General features: G+C 43.8%; 1 protein-coding gene across 1 annotated transcript; it reads right to left on the bottom strand.

Annotated features, from left to right (window-relative positions):
- Nucleotides 1–3072: 3072 nt before the first annotated feature.
- Nucleotides 3073–23272, bottom strand: hnf1ba (HNF1 homeobox Ba; the record flags this gene model as incomplete). The annotated part of the gene is given in 11 exon segments (XM_084323745.1): nucleotides 3073–3093; nucleotides 6786–6830; nucleotides 7516–7634; nucleotides 7770–7952; nucleotides 9811–9931; nucleotides 11786–11881; nucleotides 11883–11932; nucleotides 18208–18419; nucleotides 19171–19444; nucleotides 19877–20076; nucleotides 22890–23272. Coding segments are annotated over 11 exon segments (1704 nt in total).
- Between the last annotated feature and the right edge of the window lie 2227 nt (nucleotides 23273–25499).

Genomic DNA, 25499 nt, shown 5'->3' on the forward strand with positions numbered 1-25499 from the left:
CACACACACACACACACACACACACACACACACACACATATGCAGGTACTCACACACACACACACTCACACACACACACACACACACATATGCAGGCACTCTTACACACATACACATGCAGGCAGGCACTCACACACAGTCACACACACGTACAGGAACTGACACACAGACGCAGGCACTCACACACACACACACACATGCAGGCACTCTCTCACACACACCCACACACATCTGCAGGTACTCACACACACACACACACACATACAGTACACACACATACACATGCAGGCACTCTCACACACACACACACACACACACACACACACACACACACACACACACACACACACACACACACACTCACACACACACACACACACACACACACACACACACACACACACACACACACACACACACACACACACACACACACACACACACTCACACAGACACACACACACACACAAACAAAGGTACAATGTGACTCACTGTTCTCAGGATATTTCGTCCATCAGATAGCTTGAATAAACATTACATCACTTTCCGCTGACACTTGACATGAGGAAATAAGTGAAGTCGTGGAGGGATGGACTTTCAGTGATGGCCGCTGTTACTTCATTTCATAAATGTAAATATATTCATAAACCGTTTAAAGGATTAAATCAAATGTAAGGATGGTTCACTTGGAAAAACAGAGAACAAATGAAATCTGTCGATTCGTTCTGGAAAAAAGAAAAGCTTTACTTGAAATATCAACATTTTCTCAGAAAGTATAAATAATGATTTTACAATTGATTCCAATTTTTTATACAAAAATAATACATTAAGAGAAGAAGAAAATCACGTCCTCTGTCGCGTGGCTGTGAGTGCCCTCTGATTGGACGGCAGTGGGTGTATGCAACAGTCACAAACCAACCACCGAAGATAACAACAATGTAATGACCTAATATTGAAAAGGGAAACTGGATCTGCCACAGCTGGGATATGCAAGGGGGAAGTATAGTAGCCAATCGAGTTAAATTACTTGTCCTATCAAAAATATTGACGGTTAAGAGCTAAAGAAAACAACAACAAAAACATAAGAAACTTAAAAAAAAACTTGATGGCAAGGTTGGGCTCCCAGGCCGACCAGGTGAACTGGGATTGTTGCAGGAGCCTAATACTGTTTGTGTAGTTGTCCGACTGCACAGCGACTGCTCCTCTCCCCAGCATTTCCCAACCTCGGTGGAATCCAGCCTGATTAAGCACGGCTACCGCCATAACATTCTTCTCTTTCATCCCGTCGCTCCTTTTTACAAATTACAAGACTTAATATCACATGTTTTGTTTGTGAATACTTGTCAATATTGTCGTTATAACCCACAGGGGGGGGGGTCCTGGCCCGGGAAGATTTACGGCGAGGAGTATTGCAGAGAGATTTGCCCTGTTTGGTATGTTCTCACATTCTGGCAGGAAGTGGGAGCGGGAACTGGGAGGGCGAGTACCATTCTTCAAATTCACCTGAACCCCGTGTGCAAACAACCATTCGGCGGTCCGGGGAGGGGAGGAGGAGGGGGGGGGGAGGGGAGGGGAGGGGAGGGGCCGCTCCGGGGGACTTTGACTGGATTCGACGGGAACACATGAATTGAATGCGAGTCGATCCTCCCACAAGGCAGACTTGGATTATAGACATAATAGGCAGGCTAACCTCTCACACAAAGGAAACTTGTGGACATGTTTTGAGACGTAGGATAATCGGTAACAAGATAGCCATACTAGACCTGTTGTTACACTTATCAATCGGTATATCGGTCGGTCGTACATATACGTTTTTGGTGTCCTTTTACAGGCAGCTTTATCGATAGTAACGCTATAAGGGTTGGTGAATTCACTGAGAGTGCATATTAGGTTCCCAGTCTTTAGTGTGTGGAGTATTGTAAATAATCCGAATACAAGGCATCCTATTCTCTATACACAACATTGCATAGTCCTTCAAAGTTTTCAAGATTGTCAAAATCTTTCAATCACAGTATACAACAACAACTCAGAATGTTGAAATCCTTCAGACTATATATATATATATATATATATATATATATATATATATATATATATATATATATATATATATATATATATATAAAAACAAAAACAAAAAAAAGCTATTATCATCTGCACTAGCACGAGTACAGTAAAGTGAATGTGGGAGAGAAAAAAAGAACATGGAAGACTCCTTTTAAAAAGAAACATGAATAGGAAATATATATATATGCATCTATAAAATCAATACAAATTGCTCTCAAGACAAGGTTATTATGATTGTCGCACAGTTCTGCTCATGTGTACAGCCGAGTGGTAGTGAGGAGGGTCGTTATATATGGCCTTTGAAACGCAGAGATTATTCTGCCGATGTAGTCCAGGGGGCGCTGTGCCGATGATGTCCAGGATATTCTCCTTCACAAGAGTCCCTCGGGCTTCACAGAGGCCGGCTACTGTCTCTCCATTGGAGTCGGCGTAGCTTCGTACGTCCACATCGAATCACAGTAGGACATGGTTCCTTCCAGGAGCGCATCTACTCCAGCTCCAGGCTACATAGTTCACAGGCCGTATTCGCGGCTTCCATTTGTTTTTTAACGTTTTTTTTCTTTTGTTCCTTTGTAATGACGTCACAAACGACTGGGCCGCATAATAAGATGACCGTCTCTTGGTGTATGTACATTTTTGAACAGGGATAGAAAAAGAAATACTGTTTTCCAAAGATTGTGGGTAAAAAAAAAAAAAAAAAAAGAAGAAGAAAGAAATCACATTCTTGTTGTTGATCATGTGTGTGTGAAAGAGGAAGCCCAGTCTCTTTTCAGGTGACTAATCGTGAAAATGTGCAGTGAGTTCGTCTCTCTCTCTCTCTCTCTCTCTCTCTCTCCCTCTCGTTTCGCCGCTGCCCTCCACGCCGCTGTGCTCTTCCGTTTATTGACTGACTCATCGTCCAGTGCACAGTTGCCAGTTATTAGGAGTTGTCACGGTTACCACGGTGAGAGGGTGGAAAAATGTGTTCCGGTTGCCAAGCGCCGAAGAAGTCAGGTGTGCTCTCTCTCACCAGGCTTGAAGAGGACACTGCAGAGAGAGAGAGAGAGAGAGAGAGAGAGAGAGAGAGAGAGAGAGAGAGAGAGAGAGAGAGAGAGAGAGAGAGAGAGAGAGAGAGGGGACAACAGGTCAGACAAAGTAGACCTATGTTATACAAACATACAAACATACTATAAAATCTGTTCAGTAACAGAATTACGTACTATGCAGTATATTTATATATTATGTGTGCAGCGTATCCTAAGGTTTCACACAGAGTGTGCACAGAGAAGTGAAACCCCTACAGTACTAAGTACATATATCGCCCCTGCGCCTACACACACGCGCCACACCTGACCAAATACATTCCTCATCCCTCTTCTGCTGACGCTCAAAAGCCTTGTTTCCATTCAAATGCTATTTTTTTTTTCTTTTTAGATTGTTTGTCCAATTTATTTATTTTCTTTCTCAGGGTGGACACCACTGACCCTGCCGCGACCCCACGGCCAGCAAACATCCCTACCTGATAAAGGTGACCTGTGCTGCTAAGAAGACCCCAAGTAATTACACTCTGGGCTCTCTAAGTGGAGGTGGATTTCAAACGGGGTCGGGGTGTAGCGGGGGATTCTCTTGACAAACAAGGAGCGTTATAAAGGTTGAGCATATTGGTCATGAGAAGAGCCCACTGGCCCACTGGCCCAAACGAAACCCTGATAAGAAGCTAGCCGGAAGAGCCTGTCTGATGATTGCTCTCTAAATTCCAGGTTTGTGAAACGCCCCCCCGGGATGAAGTTGCATGAATACCAGAGGTTAGGGCTGAGCTCAAACGTTCGAACGTTCGGACCTTCGTTCGTTACGTTGGCGTTCGAATCTTTATTAATGGGTTCAAAACTCCGCTTTTACATATTTTTTTATTTTTCTATTTATTTTACACGAAAATTATACATCAGAATGTGATATATATATCAGAATATCACAGTACTATGTTGTGTTTACAATCATTTGAAAGTAACGCGCGAACACGGGTCACAACAACACAGTCTAGTGAGATGAGGAGGGGTCCCCGACTCCCCGTCATATCAGGAAATGAATCAAACATACAAAAAATAGTTTCCGAATGGACGTTTGGATTAAACCAAGTGTATGCAGTGATGCTGATGCTTTCCCAGCGGAACACAAGTTACTTAACGTTACATGGGTAAGTTATGTTATGCACGTTAATTAAGTTAATTAAGCTATGCAGAGCGCTTGGCTTTAACTTGCTAACGTTAAGATAGCAGCAGCCGTCGGCCAACAAAGATATTGTTTCAACAAATGTATTCACAAAATGGATTATCATCCAAACGTTATTGAAGCCTCCCGTGACCAGTACATAGTCAGTACTGTTAATAACCGCAGCAATGTGTGCATATGCGCTATGTAATATGCGTAAATGTGCGCTAATACTCAACAGGATTTAGAAAAGTTGCATGATTAAAAACGATGGTTTGAACGTCCGTTCGAAAAACCCTGGCGAATGTTCGAATCCCAAAAACAGGCTTGGGTACAGCCCTACCAGAGGTCAGGCGATACGGAAGAAATTAAAGGAACGCGGCGACGTTATGGGAAATCCGCTTACCTGAATTTCCCCAAGGGGATCAATAAAGGAATATCTTATCTTATCTTACCTTCTTCTTCAAAGTCAGACAAGACAAATACAAGACAAATACCAAATACCAATTTCCCCTTTGTTAGCGGGATGAGAAGCGGCTAGCTAACTTAAAACTCCCGGAAAGGTGTTAGCCGGTCAACGCCTAGGCTAGCCGCTTCTCATCCGCTTCCATTCATTGTGCTAAGCTAGGCTAACATGCAGCCAGATGACTGTCTCCTGAACCCACAGAGAGGAAACTGCTACCTATCTTCTTGTTTGACTCTGGAGAAGACCGTAAGTGAATTTCCCATAATGTCAGTTATGTGTTCCTTTAATATCAGGATATCCATGATGACTTTTTGCACTATCTATATATAAATATATCTATATATATGAACTGTATGCCCAGCCCTACAAACAATAGGGGGCGAAACAACATACAACTTTAATTTACAACCTAGTGTTTATGAGGAAGTAGATGCTTAAGCAGAGGGCCAGGCAGGTTTATGTCTTTTCCGCCCCCTACAGCAGGTGAAAACTGCTCCAAAAGAGACACGTTGCCTCCTACAGCTAAGAGGAGCGTGGTGCCACATTCTCTGAGCTCTTAGCACCATCAGCCCATCAGTGGGTAGCAGCAGTGCCGTCGGTATTGACTGCTCTGTCTCACCGTGGGAAATTGAGCGTGTGAAAGGACCGAGGATGGCCTTTTCAGGCTAGAGCGGTCACCGGGAGCAGGGAGAAGTAGGAAAGAGGAAGAGCTATAATTACAAAAAAAAAAGAAGAAAAAAAAATCCACCCGCCTCCCACCCCTATCTCTGACTCAACGATATAGCATGGAGGTAGGTAGCGGGACACGAGCCTCAAAAACTTTGATTAACAGTGGCACTCATTTCCTGGTCATCAAGGAGGTAGCCCCGGCCAGGCAGAGGTTACTCTCTCTCTCTCTCACCAGGGAGAGGAAAGTGAAAAGGGGCAACATTAATCAAGCACCGTTCAGGCTGAGGGCACATGTGATTGATTGGATGGGTCTTTCAAAGGAAATAGGGTTTCTGAGGAGTATAGCCTGCTGTCCGTATATCTGTCCGGCCCACTTGTTTGATTTTTTGCTCCACGAACTTAAAGCGTTTCAACTGCGTAAGGTCAAACTGAGCGTCGACAATAGTCCAAATCTTTTTGGACTATTGTTTAAAGGTTTTAACAATAACTTTGAAGAAAACCTTTGAACAGCAGGTGATTCGTATAAAAATTTATGTATGGGCATGGGTGTGTTGAAATGTGATTATTTGTGTGGTGGTTATTCTACTGAGCTTATACTATAAAAAAAATATATATATATATAACTGTAACTGTAACCTTCAGATGAAGAACCACGTGAGTCTCTTTAAAATGTTCAACAACGTTTTCAAACCTAATTAACCGCAGATAATAAGTTGGGAGTGTCGTGTACATTCATGGTTAAAGACCATAGAGATTGAGTGCTTTGATGTATCACATTCCAAGTGATTTGGATTGACTTTACAAGTGGAAATACGTGTGCAAAAGAATTCTAACGCAGACTTATATGGTTCAAAGGTTCAACAATAAAGATAGATCGTTTTTCAAGCGTATAGGCCTACTGTGCTGTTTTGGCTGTGTTCATAGCTATCACTGGTCGAATCATTTCATACACTCTGAACAATAAAAAAAAAAAACATAGTTATATATAGTTATCTCATAGTTGTTATGCTAGGTATGAATGGGCCTTAAAGGAACACTCCAACATTATGGTAAATGTGCTTACCATCTTCACCAGAGTCAGACAAGAAGATAGGTACTGATTTCCACTCTGTGTACTCAGTAGAAAGCTATCCATCTGTAAGCTAGCCTAGCTTAGCACAAATGAATGGCCAAAAACACCTCTCCTATGGGAGTTTTAGAGAGACTAGAGGTCTGTATCAGCTTCCACTCATTTGTGCTAAACTAGGCTAGCTTGCAGCCGGATAGCTTTCTACTGAATGCACAGAGAGGAAACTGATATCTATCTTCTCGTCTGACTCTGGGGAAGACGGTAAATGCATTTCCCATAATGTTGGTGTGTTCCTTTAAGTGCTGAACTTAGAAAAACATTATTTACCCAAGAAAGACTCCCAAGTTGCACCATCTTGTTTACAGGAGGCTCCTAATGTGACAAGGACAAGTCAACACACAATCATAACACACACAAATCACATGTAATTGTTGATTATTATGGATTATAAGGAAACTTATTAAAAAAGAGACAAAGAGACAGTATACAGTCTACCAGCGGCATTTAATTTCAAATCATAACATAAAACAAAATAACACTGTTTTGATTCAAGGCAATTGTTCCTGAATCTTATGCAGAATCTCCCAACCCCCCCCCCAGTGAATTTGGACTACGAATGACATGCAGGAAGAGACAGTGAAGGGTCTGATTAAAGGGCCACTTTGACGATTTCCAACCTTAATCCTGTCGTTCTTTTGTAAGGAGGACATGTGACACGTTCTCTGTCTTGAGAGCTCGGCCCCCCGAGAAATCCTGACCTCTAGTGACCTGCAGACACTATTTCCTCAACTACTTCCTCCTGTAGCGTGTCCAACTCGAGCGAAGCAGAGGAAATAGACTTTGCGGTTCACTAGAGGTCCACTCCCCGCCGGGTCACGTCACACACGGCACGGTTTCTCGAGCCCGATGCGGTCGAGCTCTCGAGACACAGAACACAGCGGTAAATTTGTACGGCTGATTATCACATGTCAGATGAACGACAGGATACGTGTTAGAAAACTTCAGAATGCCCCCGTGAGGCCTACGCGAGGCCACGTGAGATGGGTGGAAGACTGACCTGCTTACTGGAAGACATGGAGCTGAGGGTGCTGAGACTGTTGGCGTCTGTGACCACCATGGCTGAAGGGAAGCGTGACGGGTGTGAATATTGCGGGGGCTCCTGCTTGTGTGGGTACACTGTGAACGAAAGCAAAAAGAAAAGAAAAACACATTTTCACAATTGTAAACGTATACCAAAAACCAATGTTTGTTTAAAAAAAAAAAAAAATTATTATAAGAACCTACGATATGAGAAGACAGGAGGTGTCTGACTGTGCGAGTGTGTGACGGTGGCCATGAAGGGCTGCTGGCTCATGTGGCTGGGGGACTGCTGCATAAGGCTGTGCTGGTGGGGGCTGTGGAGCTGCTGGGAGAACTGCACGGGCTGCAGCGCCGCCAGGCTGCCCGCCACGCTGTTGATCACCGGCACCGACTGGGACTGCGACGTGTTCAGACCTGGAGAGACGCCGGGGGAAAGACCTGCGTGAGTTTCAATCGAAGACTAACAAAACGGTAAAGGAGGTGGAGGAGAGTGTGTGGTGCTTTTTTCCTATTGCTAGGTTTTTTGTGAGTTTTTCCTTACCTTCGCTGTTGCATTTATTTATTTGACATTTATTTTTAATTTATTTTGGATTTCATGATGGGTTTTTGTTCTTGATTTATTGTGATGCTTCTTCTTGACTTGTTTAAAGAAGACTTGTCCAGCCCATGGGGACATTACCTTGTGATTTCGGGCTTTACGAATACATTTGATTTGATTTGATTAAAGGGGGAGAATGTGTGTAATAATATGTAATTGTGCACAGACGGACGTATGGAAATCAAGGAACAAACACCATTGGTATCATGGTATAAATTTGATTAAACTATGGTATTATTTAAGTACAAGGCGATACATGACTTCTACCATGACAGTACCATGCTAAATTATTTAACGGAAAAATGACTGTCAGACTACAATGATACTGTTTTGCAAGGGACATACAAAAAGAAGGACATGGCAGTGTGGTAGGGGACAGCGAAGAGGACAGGACAGGGTATGGGAGGACAGAGTGGACTTCAAATGGATAAGAAAGCAAAGAACAACCTCTTCTCATACAGTATATACTGTACTTGGCTACTTTACTACTGCAGTTTATTTTAGGTGTGCATTATTTGACTCGACACGAGTACATGTGCTAAATAATCCAGTCAATGTTCACTATTACAGACGGCACAGTAATGGGATGTTTGATACAGTGTCAAACTGAAACTGAAACAGTTCACTTTCATATATATATATATGATATATATATATATATATTATACATGCTGCACACATAATAAATATATATATAGTATTTATTTTTTTACCACTACGATAACACAGATAGACATTAAAGGTCCTGTGTCTTATAAATGGCCTTTTCCAGTGTTTAGCATTGTTTCCTAGCAATGGGGGTTTATATCAATGGGGTCTGTGTCTCTAATTCTCATTTTGACTCATCAGTCTAGTCTCGAATTCATGAAATCCTCCCTCACTCAACTAAGCCATTCTGATTTGACTGTTTTGCTGACTTGAGTAAGGCACTGGTTGTAGTCACCGCCCACAATCAACAATTCGCTCAACAACAGAGCGAGTGGAATTACTTCCTCAAACGGGTTGACATGCGTGGGTGCCAACAGAGACAGCAGAGAACGAGCGACCGAGAGAGAGGGAGAAAGAGAGATAGAGAGGGAGAGAGAGAGATAGAGAGGGAGAGAGAGAGAAGGACACAAGCATTTACACACAACCTACCGCCCCGCGCGCGAGAGTGTGTGTGTAAATGTGTGTGTGCGCAGGGATGGAGCTTCCACTCGCATATCACTGTCAAAATATCATTGCGCACGCTCCCACGCGCGCGCCCGTATTCCGATCCGTGCAATAATATTCACAGGGGTATATATTGTCATTTGAAACAAGTTACCAATGCATTGTCCCGTGGGATTATGCCCCCCCTGCGGCGAAATTAATTAGTATCCCCCTCCTCTATCTCTCTATATCTCTCTCGGTCTGCCAGTGCAGACTGTGGGTGACTGTCACTCAAAACGCTTATGGGCGGAGCCCAGCCCAAAACAGCTTGAAATCTTGAAGTGGAAAAATGCTGCTTTAGGGTACTTGATTAGAAATACAAATTTTTTTTGTTGAAAAAGACTCACTCCATAGACTCACAGGAATTGTGTAAAGTTGCCCAAATAGTGAAAGGAATAGCAATGCATGTCCCCTTTAAACAATGATAAGGATGTGTATTTGTCCAGCCCTTGTAGAGGGATATAGAACAGGTAGGAGGCTTACTCTGTGCTATGGCCATGACTCCAGATAGAGGCATGATGAGGTTCTGCTGGTGTGAGTGATGGGAACTGTGGATGTTGGTCAGCGTGCTCACGGGAGGGAGCCCTCCGCCCGACACCGAGAGAGACTGCAGAAAGACATGAGGGAGAAACACACAACGTTACATTTAATGCCTGGATTACCTGCCGCCTACGTAACCGCTGGTACATTCATCCAAATCTCTTGGAACTCGATAGCGTCTGTTATGCAAATTCACAATAATTAATCTTAGGCAGATGCCGTCTGTTGAACGGGTCAATGAGATTAATGTCTGGGAGTGCTTGCATTCTTTCATTTATTTGCATTTATCTTAAATTTTTTGGACCTTATGGTGTTCTTGTTCTGTTCTTGACTTATTATGTTTTCTTCTTGACTTGTTTAAAGAAGACCTGTACGGCCCATGGGGACATTAACGTGTGTTGTCGGGCCTTATAAATAAATTTGATTTGATTTGATTTGATTTGACTCAATTCTGGTGCTTTTGTACAACACACTTCTTGTGTAAGTGCAGTAATTTACAGCTCACAGGTAATACTGATAAGAGGCAAGAGATGAAGAGAGGATGCTTGAATGTGTGTGTGTGTGTGTGTGTGTGTGTGTGTGTGTGTGTGTGTGTGTGTGTGTGTGTGTGTGTGTGTGTGTGTGTGTGTGTGTGTGTGTGTGTGTGTGTGTGTGTGTGTGCGTGTGTGTGTGTGTGTGTGTGTGTGTGTGTGTGTGTGTGTGTGTGTGTGTGTGTGTCTGAATAATGCCTACCTTTCTTTGTATGCTCAAATGAGTGTACATGTTCACGTGTGATCGCACACAGTCACACACACACACACACACACCCACACACACACACACACACACACACACACACACACACACACACACACACACACACACGCACACACACACACACACACACACACTCGTCCACGTAACACATGCATCCAGGTCTGTATGCAGTACCTGCACGTTTGCACGTGTGCCTATGTGTACATTTTAAAAGAAAAAAAAAACAATTCCCTGTACAGAAGAGAACCTGGCCAACCGCGAGTAACAATGGATATGTAGGCCAGGATCCGCCCACTGTGGAGGGGCTGTGTCTATTTGACTAGGCCGCCAGCTGCACGGAGGGAGAGGAGGGACCGGCCAGGGCACTCATCTGAAGATAAGGAACCGTCAACCCACTACGCAGACCCTCCCCGTGGTCATTTGACTTCATGCTGGCAAGAAAAGCCAAAGTGTGTGTGTGTGTGTGTGTGTGTGTGTGTGTGTGTGTGTGTGTGTGTGTGTGTGTGTGTGTGTGTGTGTGTGTGGGATCTCGCCGGGGACGCCCGGTCATAGAGAATTACACACATGACGTACACATGGTTTTGTGTCGCTCAGCGATGTAAATGTAAATTTGGAAGGAATTATTGTGTGTATTTTACCCATGTTGCTGTTTTGTGTAGTATTTATATTTCAAAAGTCAAGGGTCCGCCTACAGGTTTCGTTTTCACACTGATCAAAATATTGGTACAGGGCAGAGGGGAGAAACTCATTCCCTGCTCTGAAGTAGGACGAGGAAAAAAAACTAAACAACACTGAGTATAATCAGAGCGCTGGCGTCATTCCTCTGGCAGAACAAGCAGCGCTCCGCCCGTCGCCCTCTCTCTCTGCCGGGCGTTTAATCAATAAGAGCAGAATGTCTCTTTGTCAGGTTTATTGGGCTGAGCGACGGACATGCCTGGTTCTCCCTCCCGGTGAAGGCTGTGGTCTAGACCAGCCCGTGGCCTGCCACCTCGCCTCGCCTCGCCTCCGCCTCCCAACACACAATGTTCTAATTGTTGGCTCCTGCCGACAGGGTCCATGGGAGTAGAGAGGCTCTGGAGGCCTGCTTTGTGTGCCTACGCTAAACGCCGGCCCGTGCTCTTATCTAATCTCGGGCCAAGAGGGCCCAGGTGTGTCCACTCACCATCTTGGCGTCAGGTGACAGCAGGCCGTGGCTGTGGTCCAATCCGCCCGGAGACACCTGCTGTAAAACTGACTGGCTGGTTGCCATGACGTTGCTGGCCGTGGTGACTGATGGCCGAGGATGAACTGACCTCGCCGGGATACCGCACTGGGGAGGGATTAAGAGAGCGGGAGAGAGGGGAGAGAGAGGGAGGGAGAGAGAGGGTGAGAGAGAGTTTTTTTTTTTTTTCAGTTTTACTACATCTGTGTCACACAACTCCTAGTATATGGGGCACAGGAGATAGCTGAATGGGTCTCGCTCTGCAACGAGCAGCGCCACCATCCATCGCCCCGGGCCGACCAGACTCACCTGCTCTTGGGGCTCAGACAAGAGGAGAGCAGAACAAACAAACACGCTGACCCCCTCCACTGGCGCTATCTGTGTGGCTCAGCCAAGGCCATCCAGTGTGTACACTACACGCACTCACAAAAGCTGCCCCTCATAACCCCCCCCGCCAGCCTTTCTGAACTCCCACAGCCCAGCGGGCGCTGGGGGTAGCGAGCGCCCCACCTATACCCAGGTTATGAGCACTGAGCACAAGCGCGTTCTTCTTAGTAGTACGACGTCTACGAAGAATGATTCCCATCTCTCTCGTCACTTATCGACGTTTCAAACGTGAAGTCTCTGGATTCTCTCTCCGTGTCGTCATAACCTAATCCCGTGTCTAGACTACGTGTTGTCTTCCACCAGGGGGGGGGGGGGGGGGGGGGGGGGGGGGGGTGCGGGGGCGGGGCAGAGGAATGCTCCTCTCTCCCCTCTCTATCAAATGCCTGTTTGACCAATGCTGGTCCCCTCTGATACACCAACAGAGTAAACATTACACAATTACAAGCAATGTCAAACACATTCTTATCCTCTGGTCGCAGTCTCACACACCGAGAGAGTGCACCCCCCCCCCCCCCCCCCCCCCCTCCCCCATGCCCCTACCCCACCCATCCACCCCCCCCCCCCCCCCCCCCCCTCTGGGGAGGCTGAATGTGACAGCTTCAGAGACAGGCTCTATTTGCACTCAGATCTCAGATCTTCCCAAAGCTTCCCCCGCGTCCCTGACCCTTGTATGTCTGACGAGTTGCTCTGCGTCGTCCGCCATAGACGGGATCAGGATACACTGATACATGCAGCCGTTTGTCATAATAAGAATAGTAGCAGCCAACACACCCTTCGCGAAAGTGATAATCGTGAGGCTAAACATGTGCAAATACACACTGGGCCTGCTGGGACTCGAACCAACGACAGCATCACTGCTAAGGGGGTCATCTTTTTTTGTCACATTTAATTAAAAATAAATATATAAAAAAGCGGCTATATATATATATCTTACTGTCTTATACTATCATGCACCTTCCTGCTATATTAAATGATGTCTTTACTACTATGCACTCAACACTGCAGCGCCCACGTTTCAGCACTGTTTGATGCACATTGTTACTCAGCTGTACCCTTCCTGCTCACCTGTACAGAACTTGTAAGTCGCTTTGGATAAAAGCGTCAGCTACAGTAAATGACAAAATGTAAATGTAAAATGTATATATGTACTGTATATATATGCTGTATGCTGCTGTTACTTTGAGCTGCTTTTGATTCACCAAGGTCCAGTGACAAAACCGAAAATGGTATTGAAACTAAATCAAAGTGTGAGAAAATTAATATAATCATATACATATTCCGCCTCAACGTTGTCCTTTCTATCATCCACTACGTCACAGAGCGGTAACCCTGATCCTCTGCCAGACACAAGGACACGTAATTACGGTGATGTCTGCAGCCCGAAAACACCGGGACGTAGTATTTCATCGCCGTGTCCCCCGTCTCCGCCCGGCCCACAGGAGGACCATAAGCCTCATATTGTCCTCTGCAACACTGCTAGCAGCCCCACAACACTCCACTGTGCCTTGTAAACACTGCGACAGAACAATAAACACTCCTATTGGGACTCACGACCACCCCATTGCCACACAATGGCAGAGGACTCATAAACAGGCAGTTATCTTGAAGCTGGGGCCACCTCTTAAAAGTGTCAGAGGGGGAGAGGGCTGCTATTCAGGCCCGTTTTGTTCCTCGGGTGTCCTGCAGTAATTCTAGCTACGGGGAACCTCTGTGTCAGTCATGAGGGGCTTCCGCCATCCAGTCTGAGACTTTGAGCACCTAGAAAACCAATAGAGGAGAGGGGGGGGGGGGGGGGGGGGGTCATTGTTGCTAACAAGGGAAACCCAAGTTGAGGTATACGGTCTGACTTCTGCCCAGCGTGATACAGCCTGAGACTTAGGATGTTTATGGGATCGCGGCTATACCGTCTAGAGACCATCGCTGCAAACCCTTCGGAGGACACGGGACCGGCAACATTCATTATATCTGTAGGACTTTATCGGCGCATTGATCCCTTGGCCAGGTCGAGATCTATAGGGCTTGGGAAGCTGACGTCACATTTCTGGAGCAAGATTGCGGGGGATGGCTCACATCCGATTGACTGTGTGTGTGTGTGTGTGTGTGTGTGTGTGTGTGTGTGTGTGTGTGTGTGTGTGTGTGTGTGTGTGTGTGTGTGTGTGTGTGTGTGTGTGTGTGTGTGTGTGTGTGTGTGTGTGTGTGTGTGTGTGTGTGTGTGTGTGTGTGTGTGTGTGTGTGTGTGTGTTGACAGATGGATTTTAGGGGTAAAAGAAGATGGTTTTGAAAAGTGTAGTTGTGTGAAAACGCTGCCACAGAAGAATGTCACGACCATCACAGGGAGAAACCTCGACTATCGCTCCATCCCTCGCAAATGTCTCAATGCAAATGAATGTAAGCAAACGCCGCCCCACCCCCACCCCCCCCGACATGGCGATCACGGCATCCGTAGCAACCGCTTAAACCGTCCGTCCCGCCCACTTCCAGAGCCCTGCCGGCGGAATACACTCTCTGGTGAGGAGAACTGAGGCAGAAGTGAGGCAGAAGAAGCCAACTCTCCGGGAGCTGGGGGAGGGCGAGAACCTCTGAGGGGGGGGGGGGGGGGAGTGTCGACAGGGAGCTACGGCAGGGGTTTAAAGGCTCTAGCTCCCTGTGTGACCCCATGTTATATCAAAGCCTCTCTCCCCATCCCCAGGCAGGGCTCATTGTAGCCCGGTGCATATGAGAGACCTCCCGGGTCTCCCCAGGACGTAGTCAGGTCTTTGTGGCCCTCTGAAGCACACAGGCCGAGGGTCGGTGCAGACAGAGGGCACTGATGTTCCCCCCAGAGCTCAGAGCTAGTCTGGGTGCGGCAGAAAGAAAGAAACACAACCCACGGACTGGACAGCTTCTCCCGCCTCCTACCGCTGTGTCCGATCGGGAACTTCTGAGTCTGCTAGTTTTACACTGTGACAGGGATACTATTGTCAACGTAATTGATCTCAGCTTAGTGCTTGTAAACACAGGTCAAACCCTATAATTAAGTCGTACTTGTTCATTTTATGGACGAGCGATTGTGTTCCCAGGTGCGTTCTATCTCTTAACATACAGTCACTAACGCACTTTTAAAACCAGGGTTGACTTCTAATGCCTGTTTGTAAAACAATTTGTATTGTTCTGTAATTTGTCTTAAATTACATTAAAAAGGTTTTGAGTAACAACTAAATATGTGATATATGTTAGTTTTGCTAGCTTAATATCCTTACGGGCAAGTTAGAATGTACATAGCCAAAACCACCGGGCATACTGTTTAAATGTCTATCCAGTTGTGACCGACCAACCATTGAACCAAAACAGAATCAATAAAAAGTTCCAAAGTGAGTTTTCTCCCCCCCCCCCTTTGATCTGACCCACCAGTGACCTCTTTCATATAACTGGAGGTGTAGTAATAGTTGAAATGGGGGAGGGGAGGGGGGGGGGGGGGTTACAAGCTTTCTCTATAGGAAAGCAAGGGGTCATCAGTCCTGTCTGGCCAGAAAAGAGCCAATACCCCAGTGGACAGCTCCTGCTGCTCAGGTCTGCACCCAGTCTCAGCTACTTTACTGACATCCATAAAGGTGAGGGGGGGAGAGAGAGCTTTAAAACAGGGGTCCTCCTCCCTGAAGGCCCAGCGGAGATAAATGAACCTAGGTTACAGTCACTGCAGTCTTCTAATACACCACGGACAATGGGGCCCCCCGCCAGGCCGGGGTATAGAGAGGAGAAGTCAGGGGAGCCCCTTATCAAAGGCCTGGGAGATGTAGCAGCTAGGGATTTTAATTGTCCATTAAGCATGCATAATACAGGCCATGCCCTGGCAACGCCATGAGGCGGCCTGCTGGGATGTTATTGTCAGGCCAGAGGCCGACACTGAAAAACAGCTGATGATGTCGGCAGGATGCCAGCAGGACACCTTGTAAGCGGCCAGCTACGGGGCTACTGGGGGGAGAGCAGAGACCCTACACCCCCACCTCTCCAAGCCCTCCTCCTCCCCGACAAGCCTATCGCTGACCCCGGCGACTTGGCGACCCGAGGTCAATGCCTGGTCAGGTGTGCTGGGAAATACCTAGAGCAAACAGGAACGGTCCGCAAGAGAGAGAGAGAAGGGACACCGTTTATCCAAAGGTAAAAGAGCGCGCCGAGGCAAACGGTTTGTTTTCTCTTCAAAGCTGACCTCGTGTTCCGACACACGGGGAGGACAACAATGGGCTTTGATTGAGTTCCCTCAAATCACAGTTTTATGGAGGAGTGAGTGATGGTCACGGAGGATAATGCTCTGTGAGAGGACTATCAGCTCTGTGTTTTACGTCTTATACACCAGGTAGACTCTGTCAATACTCGGTTACACTGGATGCAAACAAAAAGAGTGTGGGGTGGGAGGGGGGGGGGGGGGGGGTCAAATGGTCAGGGCAATAATGCATAGCATTTCCTTGTTTTGGCAACTCTCTGAGCAAGAGTCAATAGCAACCTATGTGCAATGGAGGAAATGTGGAAATTATAGTGGTGTGGCACGCCGAGGTGATCAGGCTGACCCCGGCCTGACCCGGGCTGTCACAGGACCGCAAGCCCTTTGTGACACGTCTCCCTACGCCGACTTTGGAGTGGTGATTGCAGGTACAATAAGGATTGTTCTCGCTGTGTTTTCAAAGATCGGAATAACAATGGCATTTGCTCAGCTTACTCACTCACTCACACACACACTCTCTCTCTCTCTCATTGATCACTTGTCCCTTCTCTCTCTCTCTCTCTCTCTCTCTCTCTCTCTCTCTCTCTCTCTCTCTCTCTCTCTCTCTCTCTCTCTCTCTCTCTCTCTCTCTCTCTCTCTCTCTTTCTCTCCTCCCTGTGATCTCATGAGCTGCGCTGCAGTCTCTCTTTTCAATATCATTTGGTGAAGAAGAAGAAATAATAATAATAGCTTAATAGAATGAATGTCTTTTTCTGACTGTTGTTTCCGTGTGTTAAAGAATGCATCCATGACACAATGCAAAGCATGCTTAGGAAAAATAAATATAAAACTCTAGACTGAGTGCACTGAATGAACCGGGCAATTGCATGTCACAAGAGCAAGATTTGATATGGAATGTCTAAGTGTGTGTGTGTGTGTTAAACCTGTGCAATAATGATTCCATGTTCTCTAGTATTACAGCTAACACCCCTGATGTATTTGTGGTAAATGAACACCTTAGGGAGGTGTCCATTCTTGAGGTTGGCTGTACTTTTGATTACAGCTTAGAAGAAGCCTTCCTAACCAAAATGCTGAAATACCAACAGCTACAGCAGACCATCTCACAGCTAGGCTATATGTAAACTCCTAGTTTTTATCTTTGGCAGCCTAGGGCATGTGCACAAGTTGGTTGTGAGGGGCCTACAAATAGCCGGTCTCCCCAAAAGGAAGGCCAAGCAGTTAGCCAGGTACTGCTCAGTATCAGCAATTATAGGAAGCCGCTCAATTTGGAGGAGGCGCTGTTACCTTTACCCATGATTATGCCGCCCATGCACCTTGTACCTGACTGTTCTTCATAATTTTCTGATTGCACTCGCATTGTTTATGTCCTTTGTATGAGGCTTCCTTGTACTTCTGTTTATGTGGACATAAATAAACATTTCAAATGTGTGTGTGTGTGTGTGTGTGTGTGTGTGTGTGTGTGTGTGTGTGTGTGTGTGTGTGTGTGTGTGTGTGTGTGTGTGTGTGTGTGTGTGTGTGTGTGTGTGTGTGTGTGTGTGTGTGTGTGTGTGTGTGTGCGCGTGTGTGTGTGTGTGGGCTACCCCTGTCTACCCCTGTGAGTAGGCTAATTGCCAGGGTGCTGGCACAAACATCATATAGCTTTGATTATTGTTTCATTAACGGCATTTTAATCTGCTATAGATGCAATGAATTGAGATCAATCAATCAATCAATCAATCAACCAATCAATCAATAAATCATGGTGTGAATCACTTGTGCCTCTGTATATGTGAGAGAACGGCGCAGCCTGGCATCTTACTAGGAGGGGAGATGCTGTGCGGGGAGCTGTGCGACAGCAGAGGGTTGAGGAGGCTGTGTGTCGGCGTGTAGGAGTCCATGGCCAGCTTCTGTCTGAAGGCCTCCTCCTTGCGCCGGTTGGCGAACCAGTTGTAGACCCGCACCTCTGTGACCAGGTTGGAGCCCAGGCCGTGGGCCTTGGAAGGCGACACGCCTCTCTGTAGGCACTCGGCTCTGCGGAGAACAGAGAGAAAGACGTCACCGTCCGTGAGTAACAAGGAAGACGGCGCACACAAAAACAACACAAAAAGACAACACAATTAATTCAGTCTGTAACGTGTGTGTCCAATAAGTGCGTGGTAAATACGGTCGAATAAGATTTAGACGTTTGTAAGATTCTTCTTCACTGAATCCCTTGAGACGAAGTAGCCATCATCTATTTTAGGTGTTCAGATGAACTGTGTTTTTTTTTCAAAGCAAACTATCCAAAGATGCTGAGTTGGAGTGTTGTTGTGTTGTTGTGTTGTTGTGTTGTTGTGTTGTTGATAGATAACTTATTACATATTAATATGATATTGTCTGGCAGGACCAGATATTCTTTCTGCCCCTTCTCGAACAAAACCTTTGTCTTGAGCTATATGCTGATCATTGCTTCCATGTCTAGGAAGATACATTTTATTTTATTTGTATATTTTTTTTATTACAAATGTGTGTGTTTATTTTATGGTTGAAATGTTCGAGATAAATAAAGATCAAATCAAATAAAATGGTAAGGAGTGTTGTTGTTGTTGTTGTTGTTGTGATGGTAAGGAGTGTTGTTGTGTGTTGTTGCTACGTTCATAAGTGGTCTATGATATTCCAGGTGATTTGGATTTACTTTAAAACTGCAAATAGATGATCTCCAAAAAAAATGTAATGCACAGACGTACGGTTCTCGGCCTAAAGGGAGAGTGAACTATCTGTGTATAGGCTTCCTTCCTCTCACCTGTTGCACTCTTCCACCAAGGCTTCCCTTTCCTCTTTGCTGGGGTTCTTTTGCCTCTCGTAGGCCTGGTAGAGGATTTGTTGGGATGCGGGTCCCCACTTGAACCGGTTACGTCTCATCTTCTTGCAGGACGGTTCGGTGCCATCGGTGCCATCGCCCGGCTGCCCCATGCCCTGACCGGGTGGGTTGAACTCTGGGAAGAAAAACAGCACCTGATCCTGGTTGCCTTTGTCTGTCATGTCGCTGTCAGAACATTGCACCGCCTGGTTGAACTCTGGAAAATAGGAAGAGGTACATTTTGGATACAATTGAAATTATTTGAATTTAATTCACTGAAGAACATAAACAGGAAAAGTCACAGACTATACTTCAAATTAATTTAGATAATGGTCGTTTTTTTTGCTATCAATTATACCAATCAAATTAACTTAAAATCCCTTAATTGCAACTCAGTTTAGTGAAATAAACCCATAGTATAAAGAGCTGTGGCCTTATTATATACTCTTTCCATAACGGACTTCTAGCAAAAGTTCATGACAGTTGGATATAAGCTTTAAAAAGTGAGTCTTAGGCCTACTTGAACATGTCAACAAACCGTTGAGGGAGTGGGTGACATATTCAAATGTGTATAATACCTTGCCAATTTTTTTTTTATTATAGGCCTAGATATCGGCGGGCTGTGTGAGAAACTCAAATATTAACTTACGTCTGAGAATTTCCCGCTGTTTCCTGACATACCAGGTGTAGAGTGCCGCTCGCTTCTGCGTCTTCATGGGCGTGCCCTTGTTGAGGTGCTGGGAGAGGTGCGACTGGTTCAGCCCCGTTATATCAACCACCTCGCGCTGCGGAATGTTGTGTTGCTGCATGTAACCTTTGATCATGCGGGCGGCACGCCACGGGTCCTCACTGGGTTCAGATCAAACATCGAGGGGGGAATAGGATTAACGTCACAATTGGCTATACATTCACATACAACAAGCAACGTCAATTACCGTATAGTCATATTTCTGTCCGTGCCTGTTATGCTAAGCGGTATACGTTTATTTTCTCCATACTCTTTCTCCATATACTCTCCTCGTTTTAGCATTTAAAAAAGTTAGCATTTTGTACTTCATTATTTGCATTTTGTACTTTTAAGTATATCCATTTTGTACTCTAGGTTGTACTTTAGTTTGTATATTGTATGCTTTGTACGCTGTACTTTTTGTATTTGTGACGTTATTCTTTTTAATTTGGTTACTGTATGAAGCACAATATCAGGGGGCTCATACAGAACCATGCATTTCACTGTAATGTACATTATATGTGACAAATAAAACAAAACTTGAAACTCGCGCGGCCTGCTTTGCAAGGCCTCAAGTTTAAAGGAGCAGTGCGGATAGTAGCCTATTATTTTACCGACCGAAACGACCGTCAATCATGTATTCAACAGGCTGGGTGCTATAACCTATAAATAATATAGTGATTCCATTGAATTCGAGTAATTTGACTTGGCTAAATGTGTTCTAAACTTGAATTCAGCCTGTAAATAACGAAATTAAAGTACTGACATAAGTGACAATAACGGAATCTGAAAAAATGCGTTCAGTTCTGTTGTGAAATACTTCAAACCTGCATGCATGATTTAGTAGGCCTCCAGATATAATCAAAGTCAAAGGGAAATAGGGAATTTGGGTTGGAAATGCATGTTGAATGATTGAAACAGAATTCATACAAAAAAATAGAACCCACAACACAAGTTTAAAATGCGTTATTATTATTATTATTATTATTATTATTATTATTATTATTATTATTATTATTATTATTATTATTATTATTATTACTATTATTATTAATAAGGAATCATTTATTATCTAGCACGTGGACATTTGCTATTATCGAATTAAGATCAGGTTTTGCCATATGTTGCCACAAAGTAGGCAACATCTAATTGTATATGCCTAAAATAAAATCGGTTTATTGTAATGACGTTATTTCTCATTTCTGGGCATATTTTATTAGCTATTTCTTGCGTAATCCGTGTTTTTGGGTTGTTAATCCAGGGCCCTAGGCCACGTGCTGTCCCATAAAACATTTGCCTCGAAAATCAGAACAATTCATCTTGTTAAGAAATAGCCTATAGCTTTCAATGAAAATTAAATGTTGTTTCTATTTGGCCAAAGCCGTCGAATTGGGGGGGGGGGGTCCATTTGACATCATTCTCTATTCAATAAAGCTATTAGCTAACAGTGCGCACGTGCTATTAAAAAAATATGGGGTTAAGATTGACACTTACCCTAATCAGAGATTAAAAGGCCTGGAGACCTATTGACATCAGTAATTATGGCAAATCTACACGCGTCTGTTTGTTTTGGAGAATGCCTAGACCTACATCTAAGTCTGTGGGTTAAGTAGGAGATGTTGGTTTATAACTTTTGACAATGAATAACCAGATCTCCATTCACCCTAATCACACGCCACTGTGTATCTTTCAGTTGATGATTTATAGAATAAAATTAATAATAACTCAACTACACGTGGGTTCGTTTTGATACACTTCCGGTCTGGCTGCTATATGTAGACTATAACATTATGGGCTATACGCTATTAAATGGTTTTAGGGGATACAATCAAGAAATAAGTGGATTAGGGCCCCATTGTTCCTTGCTAATGTCCACCCATTGTAAACTAATCTAGGAGAAACCTACCTCGGCTATGGTTTCTCTATAGGCCTATCATAAATAGTTATAATTCTCATCTCTCATATTATTATTATATTAGAATATATAAATAATATTTAATATTTTAAGTTTCAGCAAATACTATATAACAATTATCATAATAATGATTAGAATAATAACAATGGTGATAATAATAATAATAATAATAATAATAATAATAATAATAATAATAATAATAATAATAATAATAATAATAATAATAATAATAATAATAATAATAATAGTATTTACTGAAACTTTATTTGTATCCTTCAGCCTCAACAGCTTACGTTGATTCACTTTCTCTCTTGCCTGATAGGTCTATTTACTATCCTTTCCTTCTCTCAGGTGGAGTAAGTTAATAATAAATAGATCTTGTTTCGTTGATATTTTGCTAAGGTAAAGAATAATAATCCATGTGGATAATTAGTAACCAGAATGTGTAAAACAGTGGCGCGTTATTTCAAAATCGTCAACACGGAGAACGAGGCGAATATGAGGCGAGTCGACGTCAATTTTTTTTCATAGAAGAAATTATATAGTATAGGCTAAACTTGAATCCCTAGTGACATACTTTCTTTACACTGTGTAATAGCACTAAGCTACAACCGTTTGATGCACTGCAATATATTAAGTTAATATATCGACTATTTGTTTCATGTTATGTTGCCTCATTTTTGCATTTAAAAAAAGATGCATTTTGTACTTCATTGTTTACATTTTGTACTTCATTTTGTACTTTAGGTTGTACTTTAGTTTGTATATTGTATATTTTGTATAGTGTATGGCCTTTATTTACTTTACTTTTTTTAATATGAAGCACAATCTCAGGGGGCTCATATACAGAAGAACAGAACCAAGCATGTCACTGTAATTTGTAATGTACACGTGACAAATAAAGCAAAACTTGAAACTCGAAACGTATAGTTGCCATTAGACCATTTCACAAATGGCCACTTAGTAAAATAAATAAATAAATAAAATAAAGAGGCAGCCCTAATAGGCGAATGAACTCACGCTATCATGCGGTCGACCTCCCCTCTCTGCTCGGCAGCCTCCTCCGTGTTGAGCGACTGGAGTTCTTTCAGTATCGGCGGTGTGTCAAAATCATCCCCGTCCTCCGAGCCCTCGTCCGCGGACAGCTTGCCCTTATTACTGTGCCCGTTGGTGAGCGTGTGAAACACGGGCTTGGAATCCGAATCGCTCCCGTTCATCTTAGAACTCGGCGGAGACATCTGTAAATTCTCCAGTTTTACTCCAAAGCCATGATGCTGCGCCGGGCTGGGGTCCATGTCGTCCAGCGCCTGGATAAGAACATCTTTGGTAACTCCGGAATCCAACAAGGCGCTGAGAAGTTCCTGTTGCAGGGATGTCAGCTTGGACACCATTTTAGAAAACATCAAAAAAATATTATATATATTGAAGCTATACTGGAACTAAAAGGGAGGGGATGAAGGAAAAAAAGGGGGGGGAAGACAGAGCGAAATCTATATAAAAAGCTCCTCTTATTCTTCGCGTGTTTGTGTGAATTCCCTACTCCTGACACCTGCTCGTCCGCTGGTCCACTTCCCTGTTGAGGGGAGTGATGTAGCTAATTTGCCATGATGCTTTCTGAGCTCGGGGGATATAAAACATGGTAATCAGTGGGCTGGCTGATGGGGCCTTTATGCAAATCCCCCAGAGTAAGGCCACTCTGACTGGGGTAGAGACATGTGTTTACACTGCAGCGCTGTATTGGTTGGTTGGCTCCTCTTATCAGCACAACTTTCGTGGACTTTGGACTTTAGTTGTTGTATATGTGCCATATAAAGACTTTTGAGAAAGGAGAGGGATATTTCCGTCATTATCAAATAATAACAGCACCATAATTAGGCTATAATAAATCACGATGGGCTTGTAACAGCATGGGCCCATGCTATGTTGTTACTATATGCCTCGATTGTTATTATTATTATTATTATTATTATTATTATTATTATTATTATTATTATTATTATTATTATTATTATTATTATTATTATTATTATTATTATAGCAACGTCTTTGTTTTTGTCAACCTCTTACAGTCAAATATAGACTGTAAATAGCTTATCTTTGAAATGTTGGCCATATAAATAATAGATTAGATGAGACAGATATAGATACTAGATAAATAGCCTATTCAATTGTATGCTTTTGATCATCTATTGACAAAAGTTACCACCTGATAATGAAAATATTTGGGTATACCTCTCTGTATATATATAGGCCATGTTTTTGACGGAGCAGGACACCCCTGGATCAAACAAGCATGTGCCGCTGAACGTTTTACTGCTATGATGCCAGATTCGGTGCCCTAACGGAAGCAAAGTCTGCGGGGCAGAATAAACATGGTCATTTATTTTGATTACAGTCACAAACACAAACGTAGAACTATAGCCCGTCTAAACACATAAGTCTATTCGGTCTATTTTGACTTTTGAGGCCAATGATGTCCCGGGACTCCCGGCCTATACAGAAAAATGCGTAGCCAATAATTGTTCAGATATGTAAATGTCCCTGTCTTCCAGTGTAGTATAAATGCGGTGGATCATTAGGCCTAATAGACTGGAGAGCTAAACCTATTATGGCACTATTCATGAAGTCGGTTGCCCGTCTCCATGTTATGACATATGCAGGCTTGTTTTTTCTTTGTCGTTTGAGCCTAATTTTGACCTATGCATGCCTGCCCTAGTGCCCTATTGCTATACTGCTTTCTTCTTCTGCATTTTCTAAAACATTAGAGTAGAATAGATTAGATTCCAATGTATTGTCATTATACAGCACAAGTAGAGTACAGCGAAAAGGAGTTTGGCATCCAACCAGAGTGCAAATGTAACAGTAAAGTGCAACAGGGGGACCCTGATGTAAACAAGACGAAAGTATTTCTCTGGTCTGCATCCCATTAACAATTGTGTGTATTGAGCTGTACTGTATTGTACCCATTCTGCAATCTGTTAATAAAGTTTTCAATCAATCAATCAATCAATCAATCAATTAATCAATCAATCAATCAATCAATCAAACAGCAATATACAACCTATACAGGTGGTTAAACTGGGTACAACATATACTCATTAGTAGTGTACTGAGTGTAGAGTTGTAGACAGTATAATACATAAAGACAGTATGACTACTGGTCAGCAGCGTAAGAGTATAGGATATGTACATAGATAATAGTAAAGGACTATATGTGCAGGTAAATACAGACAGGTGAGGATAGGTATATGCGGTGCCGGTGAGGTATTGTGTTGTTAAGCCACAAACAGCCAGACATCGCCTGACTGTACAACGGTCTCCAGAGTGTGGTGCCTCTGTGTTACTACAGATAGTGCGATGCAATCGATCCTCCTTATCTCCACTATTGTTCAGTGTGCTGCTATCCTATAAAGTTTTGCCGAGATGCACACCTTGCTTGCACTTCGAACTGGTGTAAAATGCCATTGATCGTGTGGGTAACGTTAATAACCTCGCGGTAACAGCTCAATTACATGTTATAGTTCCGAGGTCCTCCACATTGTCAAGTTAAAGCCCCAATCCACAATTTTGTTGACCATCAAAAATTTAGGTTGACAATATTCACATAGACATGTGTTCTTGAAGGGCTTT

The sequence above is a fragment of the Notolepis coatsorum genome, assembly GCF_963971535.1.
Source record: "Notolepis coatsorum genome assembly, chromosome: 1".
Lineage (NCBI taxonomy): Eukaryota > Metazoa > Chordata > Actinopteri > Aulopiformes > Paralepididae > Notolepis > Notolepis coatsorum.